Source organism: Salpingoeca rosetta, assembly GCF_000188695.1.
Source record: "Salpingoeca rosetta unplaced genomic scaffold supercont1.13, whole genome shotgun sequence".
NCBI lineage: Eukaryota > Choanoflagellata > Craspedida > Salpingoecidae > Salpingoeca > Salpingoeca rosetta.
The window spans coordinates 661,817-679,510 of NW_004754921.1; the positions used below are offsets into that span (position 1 = coordinate 661,817).

At 58.6% G+C, this 17,694-nt stretch overlaps 5 protein-coding genes across 5 annotated transcripts in view; 3 read left to right on the top strand and 2 right to left on the bottom strand.

The window, feature by feature from the left end:
* PTSG_05572 (uncharacterized protein) overlaps nucleotides 1-5,613 on the top strand; it is a 6,045-nt gene extending 432 nt beyond the window's left edge. The window contains exons 1-15 of the mRNA XM_004993383.1: nucleotides 1-57; nucleotides 181-255; nucleotides 428-511; nucleotides 657-746; nucleotides 928-1,014; nucleotides 1,214-1,303; nucleotides 1,483-1,569; nucleotides 1,741-1,830; nucleotides 2,022-2,282; nucleotides 2,490-2,579; nucleotides 2,747-2,914; nucleotides 3,097-3,270; nucleotides 3,499-3,863; nucleotides 4,113-4,265; nucleotides 4,523-5,613. The exon at nucleotides 1-57 is cut by the window's left edge and continues 432 nt beyond it. Coding sequence (XP_004993440.1) covers nucleotides 1-57; nucleotides 181-255; nucleotides 428-511; nucleotides 657-746; nucleotides 928-1,014; nucleotides 1,214-1,303; nucleotides 1,483-1,569; nucleotides 1,741-1,830; nucleotides 2,022-2,282; nucleotides 2,490-2,579; nucleotides 2,747-2,914; nucleotides 3,097-3,270; nucleotides 3,499-3,863; nucleotides 4,113-4,265; nucleotides 4,523-5,608 — 2,957 coding nt within the window. The 3' untranslated portion in view covers nucleotides 5,609-5,613. The remainder of the gene's footprint in view (nucleotides 58-180; nucleotides 256-427; nucleotides 512-656; nucleotides 747-927; nucleotides 1,015-1,213; nucleotides 1,304-1,482; nucleotides 1,570-1,740; nucleotides 1,831-2,021; nucleotides 2,283-2,489; nucleotides 2,580-2,746; nucleotides 2,915-3,096; nucleotides 3,271-3,498; nucleotides 3,864-4,112; nucleotides 4,266-4,522) is intronic.
* Nucleotide 5,614: 1 nt separating this feature from the next.
* PTSG_05573 (uncharacterized protein) lies at nucleotides 5,615-8,991 on the top strand (the record flags this gene model as incomplete). Its single annotated transcript, XM_004993384.1, has 2 exons — nucleotides 5,615-5,618; nucleotides 5,795-8,991. The coding sequence occupies 2 exons, from the start codon at nucleotides 5,615-5,617 to the stop codon at nucleotides 8,989-8,991; spliced, it is 3,201 nt and encodes a 1,066-aa protein (XP_004993441.1).
* Nucleotides 8,992-10,096: 1,105 nt separating this feature from the next.
* On the bottom strand, nucleotides 10,097-13,280 carry PTSG_05574 (uncharacterized protein). The gene has a single exon (XM_004993385.1). The coding sequence runs from the start codon at nucleotides 13,182-13,184 to the stop codon at nucleotides 10,191-10,193; it is 2,994 nt and encodes a 997-aa protein (XP_004993442.1). The 5' UTR covers nucleotides 13,185-13,280; the 3' UTR covers nucleotides 10,097-10,190.
* Nucleotides 13,281-13,312: 32 nt separating this feature from the next.
* PTSG_05575 (transferase) lies at nucleotides 13,313-15,339 on the top strand. The gene has a single exon (XM_004993386.1). It carries the CDS (start codon nucleotides 13,387-13,389, stop codon nucleotides 15,124-15,126), a length of 1,740 nt encoding a protein of 579 aa, XP_004993443.1. The 5' UTR covers nucleotides 13,313-13,386; the 3' UTR covers nucleotides 15,127-15,339.
* Nucleotides 15,340-15,555: 216 nt separating this feature from the next.
* Nucleotides 15,556-17,527, bottom strand: PTSG_05576 (uncharacterized protein; the record flags this gene model as incomplete). The annotated part of the gene is made up of 6 exons (XM_004993387.1): nucleotides 17,164-17,527; nucleotides 16,845-16,964; nucleotides 16,465-16,637; nucleotides 16,109-16,222; nucleotides 15,801-15,875; nucleotides 15,556-15,609 (listed from the first exon to the last, which is right to left on the bottom strand). The coding sequence occupies exons 1-6, from the start codon at nucleotides 17,291-17,293 to the stop codon at nucleotides 15,556-15,558; spliced, it is 666 nt and encodes a 221-aa protein (XP_004993444.1). The 5' UTR covers nucleotides 17,294-17,527.
* Nucleotides 17,528-17,694: the final 167 nt, after the last annotated feature.

Consider the following 17,694-nt stretch of genomic DNA (forward strand, 5'->3'; position numbering starts at 1 on the left):
CCACAGGAGTCCTTGTGATTGCTTTCCTCTGCCTGCTTTCCATGAGCTGCCAAGAAGGTGAGACGCGCGTTTCATTCCCTTGTTTGTGTTGTTTTTGACTGTCGAGTTCGGAGGTGAGGCGGTTGCTCACACGTCTCTGCCCTCACTCCGTGTGCCCTCTACCTTGCGCTTGCCCTGCAGTGTCAGCGCAGTGCACGACAACCTGTGAAGCAGGAGAGAAGTGCGTCGGTTCAGATTGCGCCGAGTGTGACCCAGGTACAGCATGAACATAAAACATACAATATCGTGGTTTGAGGTGTTTGGGGTGACATTGCATCTTCTCGGCGCTTCCAAGTCCGCTCCCTAAAAGCAACTACACCCACCACTGCCCCCTTCTCACTATGTCGCTACACTGGGCGTGCGTGCTGGTTGCTTATTTCTGCTCCAGGCACATTTCAAGATGCAAACGACCATATGCAGACCACGTGCAAGACATGCATGAACGCCTACCAGCCAAACTCCGGTCAAGCAGGTGTGTGTGTGTGTGTGTGTGTGTGTCTGTGTGTGTGTGTGTGTGTGCTCTGCTGTGCTGTGCCACCCTGCGCTGAAAGCATGATTGCACTCACCCCATCCCCGCACACACACTCACACATCTGCAAACCGCTTCATGCTTGTAGGTTGCATTGAGTTTGCGTCATGTGGCCGAGGCAAGAAGTTTGTGACTGGCACAACCACGACACCTTCCACATGTGCAAACTGCGATGCAGGTACACCACGAGTGTCCTGTCGGTGCATGCTCTCCTTAGCTCCTTTGGTGTGCCTGATTGCCAGACATGCTGCATCACAGTCAAGAGTGCTTCTGTATGCTGTTCAGCGCCTTCACTTCACCCCCACTTCATTCAACCCATTCTCCCATTCCCCACCCACCTACCTGGTCGTTGCATGCAGGTACATATCAGGATCAAAGCGGTCATTTTGATCCAGACTGCAAACCGTGCACGGGAAACACGTTCACAGACCAGCCGGGACAACAAGGTCTGTGTGTGGTGTGTGTCTGTGAATGTGTGAATGTGTGTGTGAATATGTGCTTTTGTGTGCGTGTGTGCGACTGTCCATCCGCACAGTTGCTCACCTCGAGTGTTCATCCAGTGACTTTGCTTCCTTACGCTTCCCGCTCCTTCTTCTTACCTCTCCGCCTCCCCTCACCTCCCCACGTGTCCATGCACGTTGACAGGCTGCTCGGCGTGGTCGTCGTGCAATCAGGGCCAGAAGTGGGCAGCGGGTTCAGCCGATGCAGACGCAACATGCTCAAGCTGCACTCCAGGTTGGTGTGTGTGTGTGTGTGTGTGTGTGTGTGTGTGTGTGTGTGTGTGTGTGTGTGTGTGTGTGTGTGTGTGTTATCAGCACCATGGTATGCTTCATTGCTTGTCTTCATCTGCCATGGATGGCATGACATGTGCCCCTTGTCTTCACCATCATCACCACCACCACAACTCCTGCCAGGCACGTACCAAAATGAGTTCAGCCACCAGCACACATCGTGTAAGGGCTGTGGAGCTGGAACGTTCCAAAGCGGACACGGCGCCTCAGGTCAGCCACCCACACATGTGCACGTCTTTGCTGGTGATTTCCTCCACCTTGGCGTGTCGTTTCTTTGTGCAATCAACAAACGGAGCACCATTGTCTTCTCATTCGCGTGTGTGTATAAGTGTCTTTCGTGCACTCACTTGCTTCCACTGCCCCTTTTCTTGCGTCAAACAGGTTGCGACGACTGGAAGACATGTGGAAAAGGCAAAAAGTGGGCGACTGGAACGTCCACAACGGATGCAACGTGCTCGCCTTGCGGATCATGTAAGCAATAGGGATCAGGAGGCGAAGCGGCGTGTTGTGTGTGTGTGTGTGTGTGTGTGTGTGTGTGTGTGTGTGTGTGTGTGCCAGAGGAGCTCCTTTGCCTGCACATACTCTTCCTGTCACGTTCTCACCCCACTCCCTCCTCACTCACTCCCTCCTCCCTCACTCACACTCATTCACCTCATGTGCAGTTCACTACCAGTCCAAGTCTTCGCACAAGGACACCTCGTGTACCTCGTGGTCCACGTGTGGGCCGGGGTATGAGGTGACCGTCGAACCGACAGCCAGCAACGACCGCTTGTGTGCAATGTGCGATTACGGGCACTACCAGGATGGCACGAACCAGCAGGACTGCAAGCCGTGTGACCCTGGCCAGCACCAAGATGAGCGCGGGCAAATAGAGTGCAAGGCGTGCGGTGCTGGCAAATATCAGAAGAGCTCTGGCCAAAAGGGTATGCGCAATGGATGTTCAGGCCCTTGCGTTTGCTCTGCCCTTATGTGCTGTGCTGTTGGCGTGCATGGGGGTGGTGATGGTGGCACTGCATCTCAGCCCATGCAACCATGGTTCTGCAAATACAATTACACACACACACACACACGTACACTAACAATGTCTCTCACGTGCTTTGGCTGTCGCGTATCAACTATGTGCACGACAGATTGCATTGCTTACAGCACGTGCGATCGGGGAGAGCGCTGGGTCAGCGGAACGAAGACAAAGGACTCGTCCTGCAGGAGCTGCGATATCGGTGAGTTGGCTCGGCCATTGCGATAATGAGACAAAATAAATGCATGTGCGGCATTTTCGAGGGTGCTGGTGCATAGTTGCTGTGACGCCGTGCAGCTGCTGCTCCACTCACTCTGATACACACCACACAACACACAACGCGATTGTTGCACGTCTGTGCCACCGCAGGCAAGTACCAGAACTTCCTCAACCACCAGCGCACATCGTGCAAGACGTGCCCTGATGGGAAGTACCAGCTGAACACGGGGCGTGGTAGCTGCCCAGACTGCACCACATGCGAGGACGGGTTCGAGGAGGTGCTGCCTTGCACACCAACATCCGACCGCACATGCGAAGGTGTGGGGTGCGATGTTGTGCATGGAAGGCATTGTTTGTGCAATGACACGTGGGGTTGTTGAAAGCACACATATGAAGAGGACTGGTGACTGTGACTTGCGCCTGCTTGCACTGAAGCTGTCGCCGCCCAGCTTCACATCTGACTGCATCCTCAAACACACACACACGGGATCATGCTGCAGACAACGACCCGCCCACCATCGTGCTGCGGCGGCCAGACAACAACGCCGTCATCACAAACACGTACACAGTTGAGGCTGGGCTGCCTTTTGATCCCCCGATCTTCACGGCAACAGACACGGCGGCCGGTACCGTCACAAAGACGCCACCACCCAACCTCGGCGATATTGACACGAGTGAGTGCGTGAATGCCGTGAATAGATGTGGTGCCCTTCTGGGTGCGGTTGATCACTCGCTTCTTGGTTTGCACTGCATCTTGTTGCATCTTGTTCTCACACGGATCTTACCTCACACACACACACAATGCACACACACACACACATACACACACGAACACATACACACACACATACACACGCACACACATACACACACACAATACGCATACTACACCACACGCACAGGCACCGTGCGGTCTGACCAGATGCTGACGTACAAGGCGACGGATGCGAACATGAACACGGCAACACGCACCATCACCGTGGTAGTCGTGGACACGACAGGGCCCGCCATCACATTTGACCCTGCAGTGCTGCAGCTGGAGGCCGGGGAGGAGGTGATGCGCAGCAACTTCACGGTCGGCGTTTCCATCGTGGACCGCGTGGACGGAACACTGGGCATCGACCTGCTGGAATACGATGCCAGCGACGTGAACGTGAACACGCTGGGCATGTACGAGGTGGTGTACACGCTGTCTGCACCCGACTCGAACGACAACGAGGCGCCGCCCACCACACGCACAGCAGCCGTCGTCGACACCCTTCCCCCAGTGAGTGTGTCTGTCTATATGTGTGTGTGTGTGTGTGCCTGTGTGTCTGTGTGTCTGTATGTGTGGGTGCGTGCATGTGTGTGTACATGAGTGTGTTTTTATTGTGTTGCGTGCCTTCATCTATGTGGACACTCACTTCCCTCCTTGCCTCCGAGTCTCCTTACCTCCGAGTCTCCTCGCCTCTCATTCAACTCTTTTGTCTGTTCACTTCCTCACCAATCCCTGTCACACATTGCCAACCAATCACAGGTCATCACCATTGGTTTTGGCGACCGCAACGTGTCGGAACACAACGTGGTTATCCACGAGGCGGCAACAGAGTTTATCTTGCCGAGCCAGTCTGCATTTGATACATTCGACACCGCTGTCAATGGCGGTGACGTGCGACGCAACGAAGAGCCGGTGGGTAGTCGCTCTTTTACCCTTGTACCTGTGTCTTCCTTGTCGCTGCTATGTCTTGACCACGTCATGCACCATTCCATCGCTTCCATTTCTCCCACTTCTCACTCCCCGTCTCACACACCCTTTCTCCTCACCCTCACATTCCCCCGTCTCACACACCCTTTCTCCTCACCCTCACATTCCCCCGTCTCACACACACTTTCTCCTCACCCTCACATTCCCCCCCCACACCCACACACACACCCCCCTGTTCGCAGACCTTCAACTCGGTTGTGGACGACGACACGCAGTTCACGTTCACGTACACGGCGACGGATGCGTCGGACAACACGGCGATGGTGGTGTATGTGATTGAGGTGCGGGACACGATGGCGCCAACCATCACCATCAGCGGCGAGCACAACATCACGCACGAGGCCGGGACGGAATATGTCGATGCGGGAGCAACGGCAACGGACCTGCTGGAGGATGCGATTGGGCGCGGGGTGGAGGTGGTGGTCGCCAACAACGTGTTGAGCAAGCCGCCGTCTGTGCCCGCGGTGTTCACGGTGGAGTACGACGCGTGCGACAAGGCCGGCAACTGCGACGCCATCAACCGCACCGTGCACGTGCTGGACCGCACGGCCCCGAGCATCGAGCTCATTGGCGACGCGCTGCTGGTGGTGGAGGCCGGCAGCAACTTCAGCGACATCGACCCTGGCGTGACGCTGGCTGATCTGTACTACGACAACGCCGACCTGACGCTGGTGATTGACGATGGCGGGTACGAGGCGGCGCCAACCGCCACCCCGGTCTCCTTCAACGTCACATACACGGTGACAGACCCGTCCCGCAACACGGCCAGCGTCACGCGCACCATCACCATCATCGACACAACGCCGCCAGACCTACGTGTCAACGGGAACCTGAGCGTGACGGTTGGCGACGGCGTGACGTGGGTTGAGCCGGGCATTGCACGTGCATACGACATTGTTGACCGCGATGTGCGATCGCGTGTGGTGGCGACGACGCAGCTTGAGGAGGCCGGCGTCGTTGTTCCCACCATGTGCGCGTATTCGTCTGCGCGCGCGTTTGTGCCGCCGCTGTCGCCGCGCGTGTGGTCTTCACCTCGAATGGACGCGGTGGAGTCGAGGGCGCCAAGCGGCACCGTGTACCGCATCAACTACACGGTGGCGGACGCAGCGAGCAACGTGGCGTTTGTGGAGCGCGTGGTGCGGGTTGCAGACCCGACGCCACCCTCGCTGCAGCTGCTTGGGGATCGGGTGCAGGCGCTTGAGTACGGCCCAGATGCGGCGTTTGTTGAGGCGGACGGCGGCGCGCCGACGCCCACGACGGCGACCTGAGCGGGGATGTGTGCGTTGGCGTGAGCATTGTGACGCGCGACGCGAGCGGTGTTGTTGCGCCAGGCGACGTTGGCGGTATTGGCGAAGATGCCATCAACTACGTCCTCTCGCTTGCTCGCAACGCATCCACAACAACAGCACCACGTCCCACCACTTCCACCGCTGCCACAACTCCGATGAACGCAGACACAAGCAACAGCAGCAACAGCAGCAGCACAGCGACAACGACTACTGCAGCTGGGACGACAGCTGCGGACATGTTTGGGCTGGACGCTGCTGTGGCGTCGGCGGAGGTGGGCACGGTGTATGTGCTGCAGTACAGCGTGCACGACCGGGCGGGCAACGCCGCTGTCGGTGTGCAGCGGGCGGTGGTGGTGGTGGACACGACGCCGCCCGAGGTGACGCTGTATGGCGCGGAGGAGGTGCACGTGCTGTATGCGACACGGTATGTGGAGGCCGGGTACAGCGCACAGGATGTGCACGACGGCAACGTGACGTTGCAGGTGGTGGTGAGTGGGGCCGAAGCGATTGACGTGCACGTGGCGGGGACGTACGAGGTTGAGTACGCGGTGACGGATGCGAACGGCAACACGGGTGTCGCGGTGCGGACGGTGGTGGTTGAGGCGCTGATGCGACCGGAGCGGGCGGACCAGGTGGTGGAGCTGGTGCTTGCAGGCACGGCGGAGTCCATCTTTGGCGGCGACGTGCAGCAGCTGGAGCGCGACCTGGAGGAGGCGCTGAATGTGGACTTTGTGGTGGTGTTTCTCGTCTACGACAAAGCCCTCGGTCGCCCCACCACCGACATCAACACAGTCCCACAGCAACAACAAGGGAGGAAGAGAAGGAGAAGCAGCGGTGGCAGCAGCCGTGACAGCGACAACAACGACAACAACTACAGCGACTCCGACAACGCTTGGATCCGTGGACGGCGTGGGCTGTTGGCGCAGCCATCGACGGTGGTTGAGTTTGGGGTTCGCAACGGCACCAGCTTGGAGTGGGTCCCTGCGGAAGGTGTTGCTGCGACCTTGACTGAAATTCGCCGTGCTGGCTCGTCGTCCTTGCCCATCAGCTCTGCGCGCTCCACGGGCGATGAAGCGGAGGCCGGGCTCCCGCTCCCCATCATCATCGGTGCTGCAGCAGGCGGCATTGTTCTCATTGTGCTCATTGCTGTCCTCGTGTCGCGTCGTCGGCGCTCGAAAGCGGCGCCAGCGTCCATATCTGGGGGCATGTTTCCCTTCCAGCACTCAGGGACGTTTCAGGAGAGCATTTACACTGTGGCTGGCGAGGGCGCGACGGTGCCCATGCAAGAAATCAATTTTGGCAAGCAGCGCGCCGCGCAGCAGAGCTACAACCACAACCACAGCCAGTACCCGCCACCACCACCCACAAACGGCGGAGATTTGTACGGCACGCCAACGAACCTTCCTGTTGTGAACGGCATGGTGGATGGGCAGGTGTCGGAGTCAAGCCTGTACCACGTGCCAGGCCACCCCGAGGAGGTGCTGGCAGGACGCAAGACGCTGGTGCTGCAGCAAGGGGTGAACGGCGGGTTGCCAGGCGCCGTGTCCACAGATGGCGATGGCGAATTGTACGATACACCGCGCAGCAAGCCCCGTGTGCCGGACAAAGCAGGCAGCATGCGTGGTGCCCCTGTCACTGCTGATGACTACTACGGCAGCTTGGTGCACCCTGGCCAGCGCAACCATGCCATGAGCAATGCCGGTGCTGGTGCTGGAACGGATGTGGACGGTCAGGACATGTACGATGTGCCCCGCAACAAGCCTCGCGTGCCAGAGAAGTCAGCAAGCATCCGCAAAGCCGCGGAGGCGTTGGGTGACGACTACTACGGCAGCCTCATGCATCCTGACCAGCAAAACGGCAGCATGAGCAATGCTAGTGTTGGTGGTGTTGGTGGTGAAATGTACGATGTGCCTCGCAGCAAGCCGCGCGTGCCTGAGAAATCAGCAAGCATTCGTGGCACGGTCACAGCTGATGACTTTTATGGCAGCCTGGTGCACCCTGGTCAGCGAAGCAGCAGCGTGAACAACGCTGATGGCAATGGTAACGGCGATGACGGTGATATGTACGACGTGCCTCGCAACAACCCACGTGTGCCCTCGCGAGCACAGGCTGCCACAGCAACAGCGTCCGTAGCAGAATCAGGTGTGGACGATCAGGAAATGTACGATGTGCCTCGATCAGCACCCCGTCTTCCGGAGAGAACAGCAACCATGACGTCACGTGCCACCATCAGCGGCGATGGGGCCGAGCAACCGGAAGACCAGGAGCTGTACGATACGCCGCGCGCTGCGCCGCGCCCCAAACCACGAATGGTGCTGGAACAAGCAGATGCCGGCGACGCCGTCACCGACGACCAAGAGATGTACGACGTGCCGCGGAGCAAGCCGCGTCCGCAACCACGCCCGCGCAAACCAACACTCACGCTGGACACCAACGAGTACAGCGCCCTGCCAACAGCCCGCCCCACAAACCCCTCTGCTCCCAGCAGCACCAACGACGTCGCGCGCGGACTGCCGATGCAAGAAACGGGGGAGGAGCTGTCGTGGTCGGAGCGCTCGCGCACACTCCGCCGCCCGCCGCGAACAGACAATCGCGTGTTGGACATGTTCTCCAGCGGCGATGGTGGCGATGGCGGCGGTGGTGGTGGTGGTGACCACGTGGACAGCAGCGCTACAGGCCGGCGCCCGACGGCCCGTAGCCGCCCGCTGACGAGCGGAGATGATGACCCCATGCGAGTGCAGGCACGCGCCCTGCCGGGTTACATTGGCGAAGCAAATCGCATGCTGGCAGAGCAGAAGCTTGCAGGATCGGCGCTGGGCACGTACTTGTGGCGGGTGAGTGCAAGCCGGGCTGGTGCAGTGCTGTCTGTTGTTGGTTCGCGACGGACTGTGCACCACATGTTCACGCAGGACGCCAGCGGCATGATTCTGATGAACGACAAGCCGCTGTCGCAGCCGTGCTACGACCTGCAGAGCGCGGTTGCGCTCTTGCACTCGCACCAGGAGCAGATGTCCTCCCAGCTGACGACCCCGCTGGCACAGGCGCCTCGCAGGGTGGTGGCAGACACACACACGTGGCTGCTGCCTGGACTCGACCGAGCTGCTGCAAAGGCGTTGCTGCACGACACGCCCGATGGCACGTTTGTGGTTACGCCGACAGACAGCAGCCACTTTACGCTGTTCCTCTCGTACAACTTTGATGTGTCGTCACACCGCCTCTCGTACGGCAGCCACGGCTGGGTGCTGCGTCAGCAGTTTGTGCCGGCAACGACGCTTGAGGAGTGTGTTGCCGCGCTGCACGACGCGTCGTACGGCCTCCCCTGTGTGCTCACGGGGCCACCACACCAGGACGCCATGGCTTGAGCCGCCGTGTGTGTGTGTGTGTGTGTGTGTGCGTGTGTGTGTGTGTGTGTGTGTGTGTGTGTGTGTGTGTGTGTGTGTGTGTGTGTGTGTGTGTGTGTGCGTGTGTGTGTCTGCCTGCCTGTTTGTGTGTCTTTGTGTCTGTCTGTCTGTCTGTGTGTCTGTCTGTCCGTGTTTGGCTTCATGTCGAGAGCCACTTTTCGGTTTTGTTTGACGTTAGTTCACCATTCCATTCTGTTGCTTTATTCCATTTATCGTCTTAGAAGTCGCTACACATTGCCCTCAGTTCACGTGTTACTTTCGACATTGCACTGCTTGCTTGTGCTCATGTCACTGTTGACACCATTGTGACATGTCATGCAACGTTGCGTTTTGTCATTGCATTCCACATCATATTTTCATTGTTACAAGGATCGTGGGCATTGTTTGTGTTCGTTTGTGTGCATGCTGGTGCCGCTTCCGTGGCGGTTGCGTTTGGCAAAACACATGGCTCATTCCCCGTTTATCTCTTTGTTTGCGCGTGTATTGCCCCTTTCACTCGCCACTCTTCTTCTCAGTTCGTTCCTTGCCTCATTTGCGTTAGGTCTGTCGGGCATGAATGCACTGCCTCTTGCTTGCTCTTTTTCTTTTTCTTCTTGTGTTCGGCTCTGCTTGTGTCTGTGTCCATGTTTGTGCGTGTCTGTCTGTCTGTCTGTGTGTGTGTCCGTGTGTGTATGTGTGTGTCTGTGTCTGTGTCTGTGTCTGTGTCTGTGTCTGTGTCTGTCTGTTTTTCGGTGCTTTTCTACGCGGGCGCTGCTTGCCGGCACTTGTGGAGAACATGCGAGCCATTACAACCGAACACAACCCCAACACGCATGCACTGCGCTCTTTGTCGTTGGTGTGCGAACGGTGCTACTGGCATCAGAAAGGCGCAACATGTTTGGGGGAAAGGGGGGGGCATCGTGCAACAACGCACAACACAGCGAAAGAGCAACTGGAGGTGTAGGCAATTAACACTGAACGAGGCAAGCTCAACCACAACACTCAATCCACATCCCACCCCTAAAAACAGCGTCCATACGCGCACACAAGAACACACAACGACACCAGCATACACACGCGCAAACAAAGACACCAGCATACACAAGCATACACGCAAATACACAAGCATACACGCAAATACACAAGTACACAAACACGCGCACAAACACACACACAACACACTAAAACCACACATCGTCATCACCGTGATACGCAAAATCGTCGTCAGAGTCGGGGTGTTCCATGACGTCGTAGTATGCTTCCGCAGCCGTCATGCCGTGGAGCATCGTCCCATTCAGCCGGCGCTGCACCACTGATGGGGGTTTGCTATGGCAGTGGAGATCGGGCCAGGGCGACTGGCGATCATCGGCCTGCGCGGCAGATCTGCCCTGTGGCCTCGGCTTGCCGGTGCAGTCCTCCACGGTGAGAGTGTCAAAGTAGGGCATCGAGTCGACGTTGGTGAAGTGAACCTCCCTCAGGGCCAGGCTGTTCACGCCGCTCAGCCCGGCAAAGTCCTCGATGCGCCCGCCATACACCTCCAGGGACGACACCCTGCGCGTAAAGTCAACGCGCACCTCGTCGACTTCCATGTGCACGTCATCAATTCCAGTCAGGGTCAGAGACGGGCAGGTGTCAGTGACCACGAGTGAATCCGCGTCGTCCACGCGAATCGCGCCTTCGCAGTCAGTGAGCTCCACAGACACGCAGTCAATCAAGCTGTCGCCCTTCTGCAGCTGGCAGGACCGAAGGGTGACGTCAGCGATGCCTGTCACGGATGACAGGCCCGTGATGGCGTGCTTGGTCTCGCTGGTCGACGAGAGGGTGATGTAGTCCGCGTTTGCAAGGCGTGATGCATCAAACGGGCCCGACACCTTTGCACTCACTGTGTGCACACACGCGGGGAGGGTGCAGGTGATGTCGCTGGCCTTCATGTCCAGCAACAAGACTTTCGCCCCAGCCGGCACCAAGTGCAGCAACCCCACCACGTTGGCCGTCGCCGCGCCCGTGAGCGTAATGTTCGTCACGTGTGGCAGGCAGGACTCGAGGAAGGGCGTGGTGAGCGGGCACCCAAGTCGCAGCTCCTGCGCCGACGCCACAGCTGGCATGGCCGTCAGCTCGGGGCACCGGTCAATGATGAAGCGCGCAAGCTTGAGGCCCGAGCTGGCGGCGGTGAGCTTGGCCTTCTTGGCGCGGGGCGTGCTGCGGCGCGCTCGCCCCTTGGCAGAGAGCACCTCGAGGGAGGCCAGCTTGGGGCACGCGTCTGCGGTCAGGCGTGTCAGGTTGCAGCCGGGAACGCCAATGGCCGTCACCGCGTCGCAGTCGTGCACGTGGAGATCACGCAGGCCGTGCAGGTGCGGTATGTGCAGCGCTGCAATGTTGGGGCAGCTGCCAATATGCAGCTCGTGCAAGCGGGACGCCTCACAGGTGAACTCGGTGAAGCCGCAGGCGTGGCAGACGACAGCGGATGCGTCCTGTTCGGCGTGAATGTGCACGTTACGCAACGCACGACACACGGACAGCTCCAGCCGACCCACGTCTCCCGTGGCGTGGACACCGAAGTCGATGAGGCCGGTGCAGTTTGAGATGCAGATGGTGTCGAAGCTGTGCAGCTGCTGCAGTTGCACGGACGCGAGCGAGGCGCATGTGTAGATGTCCAGGCTCAGCAGTGCCATGTCGGCGAAAGCAATCTCCTTCAGTGCCTCGCATTCGCTGATGCCGACCTTCCGCGCGCTCTGGGCATTGGGGAGCTCCACAGACGAAAGGAGCTCGCAATTCCTCACGGTGAGGGTATCCAGCTTCTTGCTGCCGAGCACAACCCTGCCCATGCGATTGCAGGAACGGACATTCACGCACGTGGCGTTTTGCGCGTGAATCACAGTCACCTGATGAACGAAGGAGAGGTCAAGGCGGTCGCCGGTGAAGCTGAACGCTTCAAAGGCGGCAACATCGCAGGCCCTGATATCCAGGTGCGGTACATCCTTCAGCGGGGCGAGGCTTTTCAGGCCAACATGGTCAAGCGATACTCTCTGCGCATGCTGCAGTGGAGTCAGGTCGGGCAGGGATGTGATGAACTCGAAGCTGACGTTGGGAACACCTGCCAGAGCGCTGATGTCAGAGATGGTGCGCCGGTCGCTGGCGTAGCCCCTGATGGACACCTCATTCACGTGGCGAAACGAGCCCTTGATTTCCGCCTGCGCCTGTGGGGAGGTCCACTTGAATGTGGTGACGTTGTCCAGGTCAAGGTGGTCGATGGGCTCCGAGGAAGTGATGCAGAGGTTGTGTGCGTTGCGCATGCTGAAGCGCTCCAGCTTGCCAAACGGCGCGTGGGGTTGGGAGCCAGAAGACCCAATACCCAGATCAAGCTTGCCGCACCCGGGGTCTCCCAGGGCTTGCAGAAGAAAGGAGAGGAAGTGGACGTCGCTCGCTTGATCGCACATGCACTTGGCATGTACGGTGATCTCCGCGGGGCGCAGGGGTGACGGGCGCGGTGCAGTGATGGCGCGACTTTTGGCACCGCTGCTGGTGTCGCTGCTGGGTGGGGGATCAAGAGCCATGAGCCTTGGGTTGTTGACCCATGCTTTGATGTCGACCACATCCGAGAAACCGACGCGCCCAAAGAGCGCAAACTTGCGTCGAAACTCTGACTCCTGCGCCATGCGTGAAAACATATGGTGAGAACATCCCCACCAGACACCCAGTCTCGAGTATGCCAAGAAGCGGCCAGCCTCCCACGCTTCCGCAGCCTCCGCAGCCTCCTTGCTGGTGGTGGTGGTGGGAGTGATAATGGTGGGGAAGCCATCGGCGTCCATGCTGATTGTGAGGTGCGACGGAACTGCCGGTCGGATCCAGGAGCAAATCAGCCGGTGGGCAAACTTTCTGCCAAACCACCACTTTGGCATGGCCCACGGCAACTCATCGTACAGGAAGCGGCACGTGAACATGAGGCGCATCAGCGCTATGACGTCGGGGCTCATGCCATCAGGGGGGAAGGACTCTTTAGTGAGGTGACGCGCGATCAGTGACCACGCATCAATGCTGAGCGCGTGCACGCCTTGCGCATCATCCCCTGCCGTTTTGCTGCTGTCCGAGCTGCTGGATCCCTTGTCCGCGATCGCCTTTTTCTTGGCCGCCTTGCGGCCTCCTTTGTTGCCGCGACGGCTGCGGCGGGGCGGCATGATCGCTTTCGCTTCACACCCTGTCCGTCTGCTGGCTGGTGTCGGCTTGTTGGTCTTGTCTTGTCGTCTTGTTGGTCTTGTCTTGTCTTGGTTTTGGGGTTTTCCGCGCCCTAAATAAACGTGCATCGAATCACGCAGGCTGCACACCACCAGCAAGCAGGAGACACGTGCCTGCAAACACACCTGAACCCACGACGGCAGCATGAGTGAACCGTGTGAGAAGCGAGCCAAGACAAGCGAAGAAGCAGTGGAGCTGGTGGAGGAGCTGGTGGAGGAGCTGGTGGAGGAGGACGAGAGCGTGCAGTATGTGCCGCATCCACTGGGGATTGTGTCATCGATGATGGCGAGTTTGGGTAGTGGGACGGTGGTGGAACGATCCTCACTGGGCAGCCTGTTTGCCGTGCTGCCGGACGAGGTGGTGTTGGAGGTGCTGTCGCAACTGGACGCGCCGTCCCTCGCTGCCTTTGCCTGCTGCAGCCGCCTCTGCTACGTCTTCGCCAGCACGGACGAGCTCTGGAAGCAGCTCGTGCTCCAGGCGGTGCAGGCGGACAACATGCACGGCAAATGGGAGTACAGCGGCACCTGGAAGCGGACCTACGCCCAGCTGGCCACCACCCGCCGGTCCAACCACACCCAAGACGGGACGTCATCAACACAGACCACAGAACCCCCAGCAAGCAGTAACACGGTGGCATCAGGAGCGCCAGTGGCATCAATGTCATCGGCAACAACGGCAACGACGGCGGCCACTGCAACAACTGAAACGACTGCAACGCAACAACACCAACTATTCGGCCTGCAGTTTGGCATGGTGCCATCAGACACCCTCTTTGAGGCATGGCTGTCCGTGACGGCGAAGATCCAGCCTCACTGGCTCGTACACGACAACATACCGCGACGCGACGCCGCCTCCCTCAGCGCCCGCGAGTTTGACGAACAGTATGAGCAGCGGAGGCAGCCCGTGGTGATCCGAGGGGCCGCTGCAGAGTGGCCGGCCTTTCGAAGGTGGACGCGGGTTAGCATCGCGTCGCAGTTCCGTCGCCCCACAAGCAGCGACGCTGGCCATGGTGATCATGGCAGCAGCAGCGCCGGCGAGAGCGAGGAGCAGCTGTTTGATGCGTTTGATGAGTACTCTGGGTCCCACCGCATGACAATGGGCCAGTACATGGCGTACGCGCGGCAGCAGCAGGACGAGCGACCCCTGTATGTGTTTGAGCCGCGGTACATTGAGGAGAACAGCACGCTCGCACACGCATACACCACGCCGCCACACTTCCAGCATGACCTGATGTCCCACCTCGGCACGGCGCGGCCAGACTGGCGGTGGCTGCTGGCGGGGCCAGCGCGCACAGGCACCAACTTCCACGTCGACCCGAACCACACCTCCGCCTGGAACACGGTCGTGTATGGGCGCAAGAAGTGGGTGATGTTTCCGCCGCACGTTGCGCCGCCTGGCGTATGCGTGTGCCCCGAGACGGGTCGCGTGGAGCAGCCAGACTCTGTCATGGCGTGGTTCCTGCAGTACTACGACGACATCCACGCGGACCCGCGCCTGCGCCGGCACGTGCGCGAGTGCGTGTGCGGCCCGGGCGACACCGTGTTCATACCCGACGGCTGGTGGCACCTCGTCCTCAACACGGAGGAGACGGTTGCCATCACGCACAACTACATTGGGCCGGCCAACTTGCACCGCTGCCTCTCCTTCCTCGACACGGGTGTGCCCCGCCATATGACCCATGCGGGGCCCTCCGACCTTGCGAGCCGGTTCCGCGCAGCCTTGCAGCAGCATGCGCCCGACGTGCTTGCACGTGCAGAGCAGCGACTGCAGCAACAGCGGTGTGGGAACGGGTCTGGTGATGCTGTGGAGACGGCGTCCTGTCTCGCAGACGGCCCCAAGCCTGCAAGTTCCGTGCACGCGTTCAGCTTTAACTTTGCCACGTAATGTGTGCGTGTGCGTGTGTGTGTGTGTGTCTGTATGTATGTCTGTGTGTATGTGTGTGCTTCATTTGATTCGCGTTCTCTTCTGCATGTGTGTGGCACCGTGCCCATGTGCATCCCCTTACGTTGCCCCCGCCCCCGCCCCCAGTGTCAGCTTCAGGTGCAACAGCACACGCTGTGTATTCGTTGTTGCGGTAGATAAACATCAAATGCATGATGATGGCCATGATGAACAACACAGCACGATGTTGGCTTGTCAGAGGCATAACACAAAACATGGTGATGATAGAACAAAATCGTGTCAACAAATGCAAGGACAACGGATGAATCATCCGTGATGACCATCATGATGATGATGATAATGATGATGATGATGATGAGGGCGGGCTTCATCGCGCTCCCGCCACGCGCCCGTCACGCTTCCATGACTCAATTACTCCTGGGTTGCACCCGGGGCGTAGAACCACACCTCGTTGTGGCGGTTGAACTAGATACAGCGTTGCAATGTCGTGTGTGACAACATATGTAAGACAAGACGAGGTGAGACGAGGTGGTATTGGTAAGGTAAGAGGACAGTGAACACACGGCAAGCAAGAAGAATGCGAGATATGATGGGCGTGAGTGAACAAGAGTACAGATCCAATGCAATCAAAGCGACACGCGTGCAAGGCTGCCCACCAGCTGGTAGGGGCTGTCGTAGCCGGCAGTGTAGTACACCGTTGAGTTGAAGGCGATGTTGTCCTTCGTCAGCGCCTGTTGCCAGTGTTGTGTGCGCGTGTGCGTGTGCGTGTGTGAGAGGTGAGTGACACACACACGAGCACGAGAGAGTGTGTGATGTTGGTGGAATGTTGACGAGTATTGATAGGTAAGCAAGAGAACACAATGACCGATCGACACAGCCAGACCGGGTTTGAGTGCTCGTGCGTGCCAGGCATACAGAGCACAACCCCATGGCTGCTGCGATTCTCGTCATTACTGTGCTCTACCTGGGCGAGGGCTTCGGCGTGACCGATGTCGTCCTTCTCCTTGGCAAATCCAGGAAAGCTGGTGACATAGGTGGTGTGCGCGGGCTCAGACTCAATGTACACGTCCTTCGATGCCTGCATGGCAGCGAGTAGGTGAAGGGACAGCCAAGGACGGAAGAGGGGAAGAGAAAGGCGTTTCGTGAGCATGGAACATGTGCGATTACATTTTGTGTACGGCATGAGGCAAAGACATGCTCGTGTTGAGTTCCATCTCGGTGCTTGGGGTGTTGGGATGTGCATTCGGGGTGGTGGACACGCGGTGGCATGCGACACGCAAGCTGCATGTGTGTGTTGTGTCGTGTTGAATGTTAACTCACGGGCTTGGGTGGGTTTGGCTGGAAGGCGAACGGCACCATGAAGCTGACGGTGAACGTGGACTTGCAGTATGGGCCAGAGCCAGGGTACACTTGAACCGTGACGGGTGCGGTCATGGGAATGTGCTTCACATCAACGTTTGCACCAGAGATGTAGCTGAACAGGCGCTGGAAACCTGGATGCATGTTGTGTGAGTGAGTATGTGTGTGAGTATGTGCGTGAGTATGTGTGAGTGAGCAAGTGAGTGCGCATGCATGTGAGTGTGTGTATGTGTGTGTGTGCATGTGTGTCATTGGGGGATAAAGTGGGTTGTTGTTGCTGCTCCTGAAGTCGTGCAAGAACCGACAAACCGTCACGCACGCACGACCACGTAACACCTCACCAATGGCGGTGGCGGTGGTGTAGTTTGCGCTCTCAACTTGGGTGCGTGCCCACTGGGACGCGCTGTAGTGGCGGACCTCATACGTGTCCGTGCGGTTGACGACCGTGAAACGTGGGCAATCTGAGGGATGGTGGAAAGCAAGCACGGGGGTCAAGTACACAGACATGTGTACACAAAGCTGAATGAATGAGCCGCGTGTGCAGGTTCATTATACACACCGAAGTGGGAACATGCGACACAGAATGAATTGGGGTCAGTCAACGCGGCACCAGCGAACACCTTCTCCAGCAACCGCGCTCCAAACTCTGCATGTCCTTACCCAGGCTGCGGCAGAAGGCGGGCTCATCGTTGCGTGAGAGCCGTGCTTGCAGAGGAGCAGCGTTGGCCACAGTCAGGGCCACAGCCGCAACGAGCACAGTTGCAAACACACATTTCCCCAAGGCGAGCATCTTGGCAGCGTGGAGGAGGTAAAAAGGAAACGTCGCTGAGAGAGGGGCTGAGACGTGACAGGTTGTAGCTTGTAAGTTGTTGGCTTGGAACACGGTGCGAGAGGTAAATGAACGTTAAAGCCGGGGCTGCACTGCCTGTGCGCACCCAATGTGAGCCAGGCAGCGTGTCCCCTCGTCATCTCACGCAGCAGAGCACACTCCCGTCATCATCATCGCTGCTCGCCTGCTTTTTTTGTTCGCATGGGTGCAACATTTGGGCTTCACGAACAGTCCTTCCTCCACACCCGCCTGTCAATTTTGACAGGTGATTGTTTGTGTTTGTGTTTGTGTTTGTGGTTGGGGGTGGCTTGGTTGTGTCTGTGTGTGGTTGCGACATGAGCATCAGCACAGCACCAGCACAC

Bases quoted from the DNA above. Each gene is read 5' to 3' on its own strand.
- PTSG_05574 (XM_004993385.1), bottom strand. From the start codon at position 13,184: ATGCCGCCCCGCCGCAGCCGTCGCGGCAACAAAGGAGGCCGCAAGGCG.
- PTSG_05575 (XM_004993386.1), top strand. From the start codon at position 13,387: ATGAGTGAACCGTGTGAGAAGCGAGCCAAGACAAGCGAAGAAGCAGTG.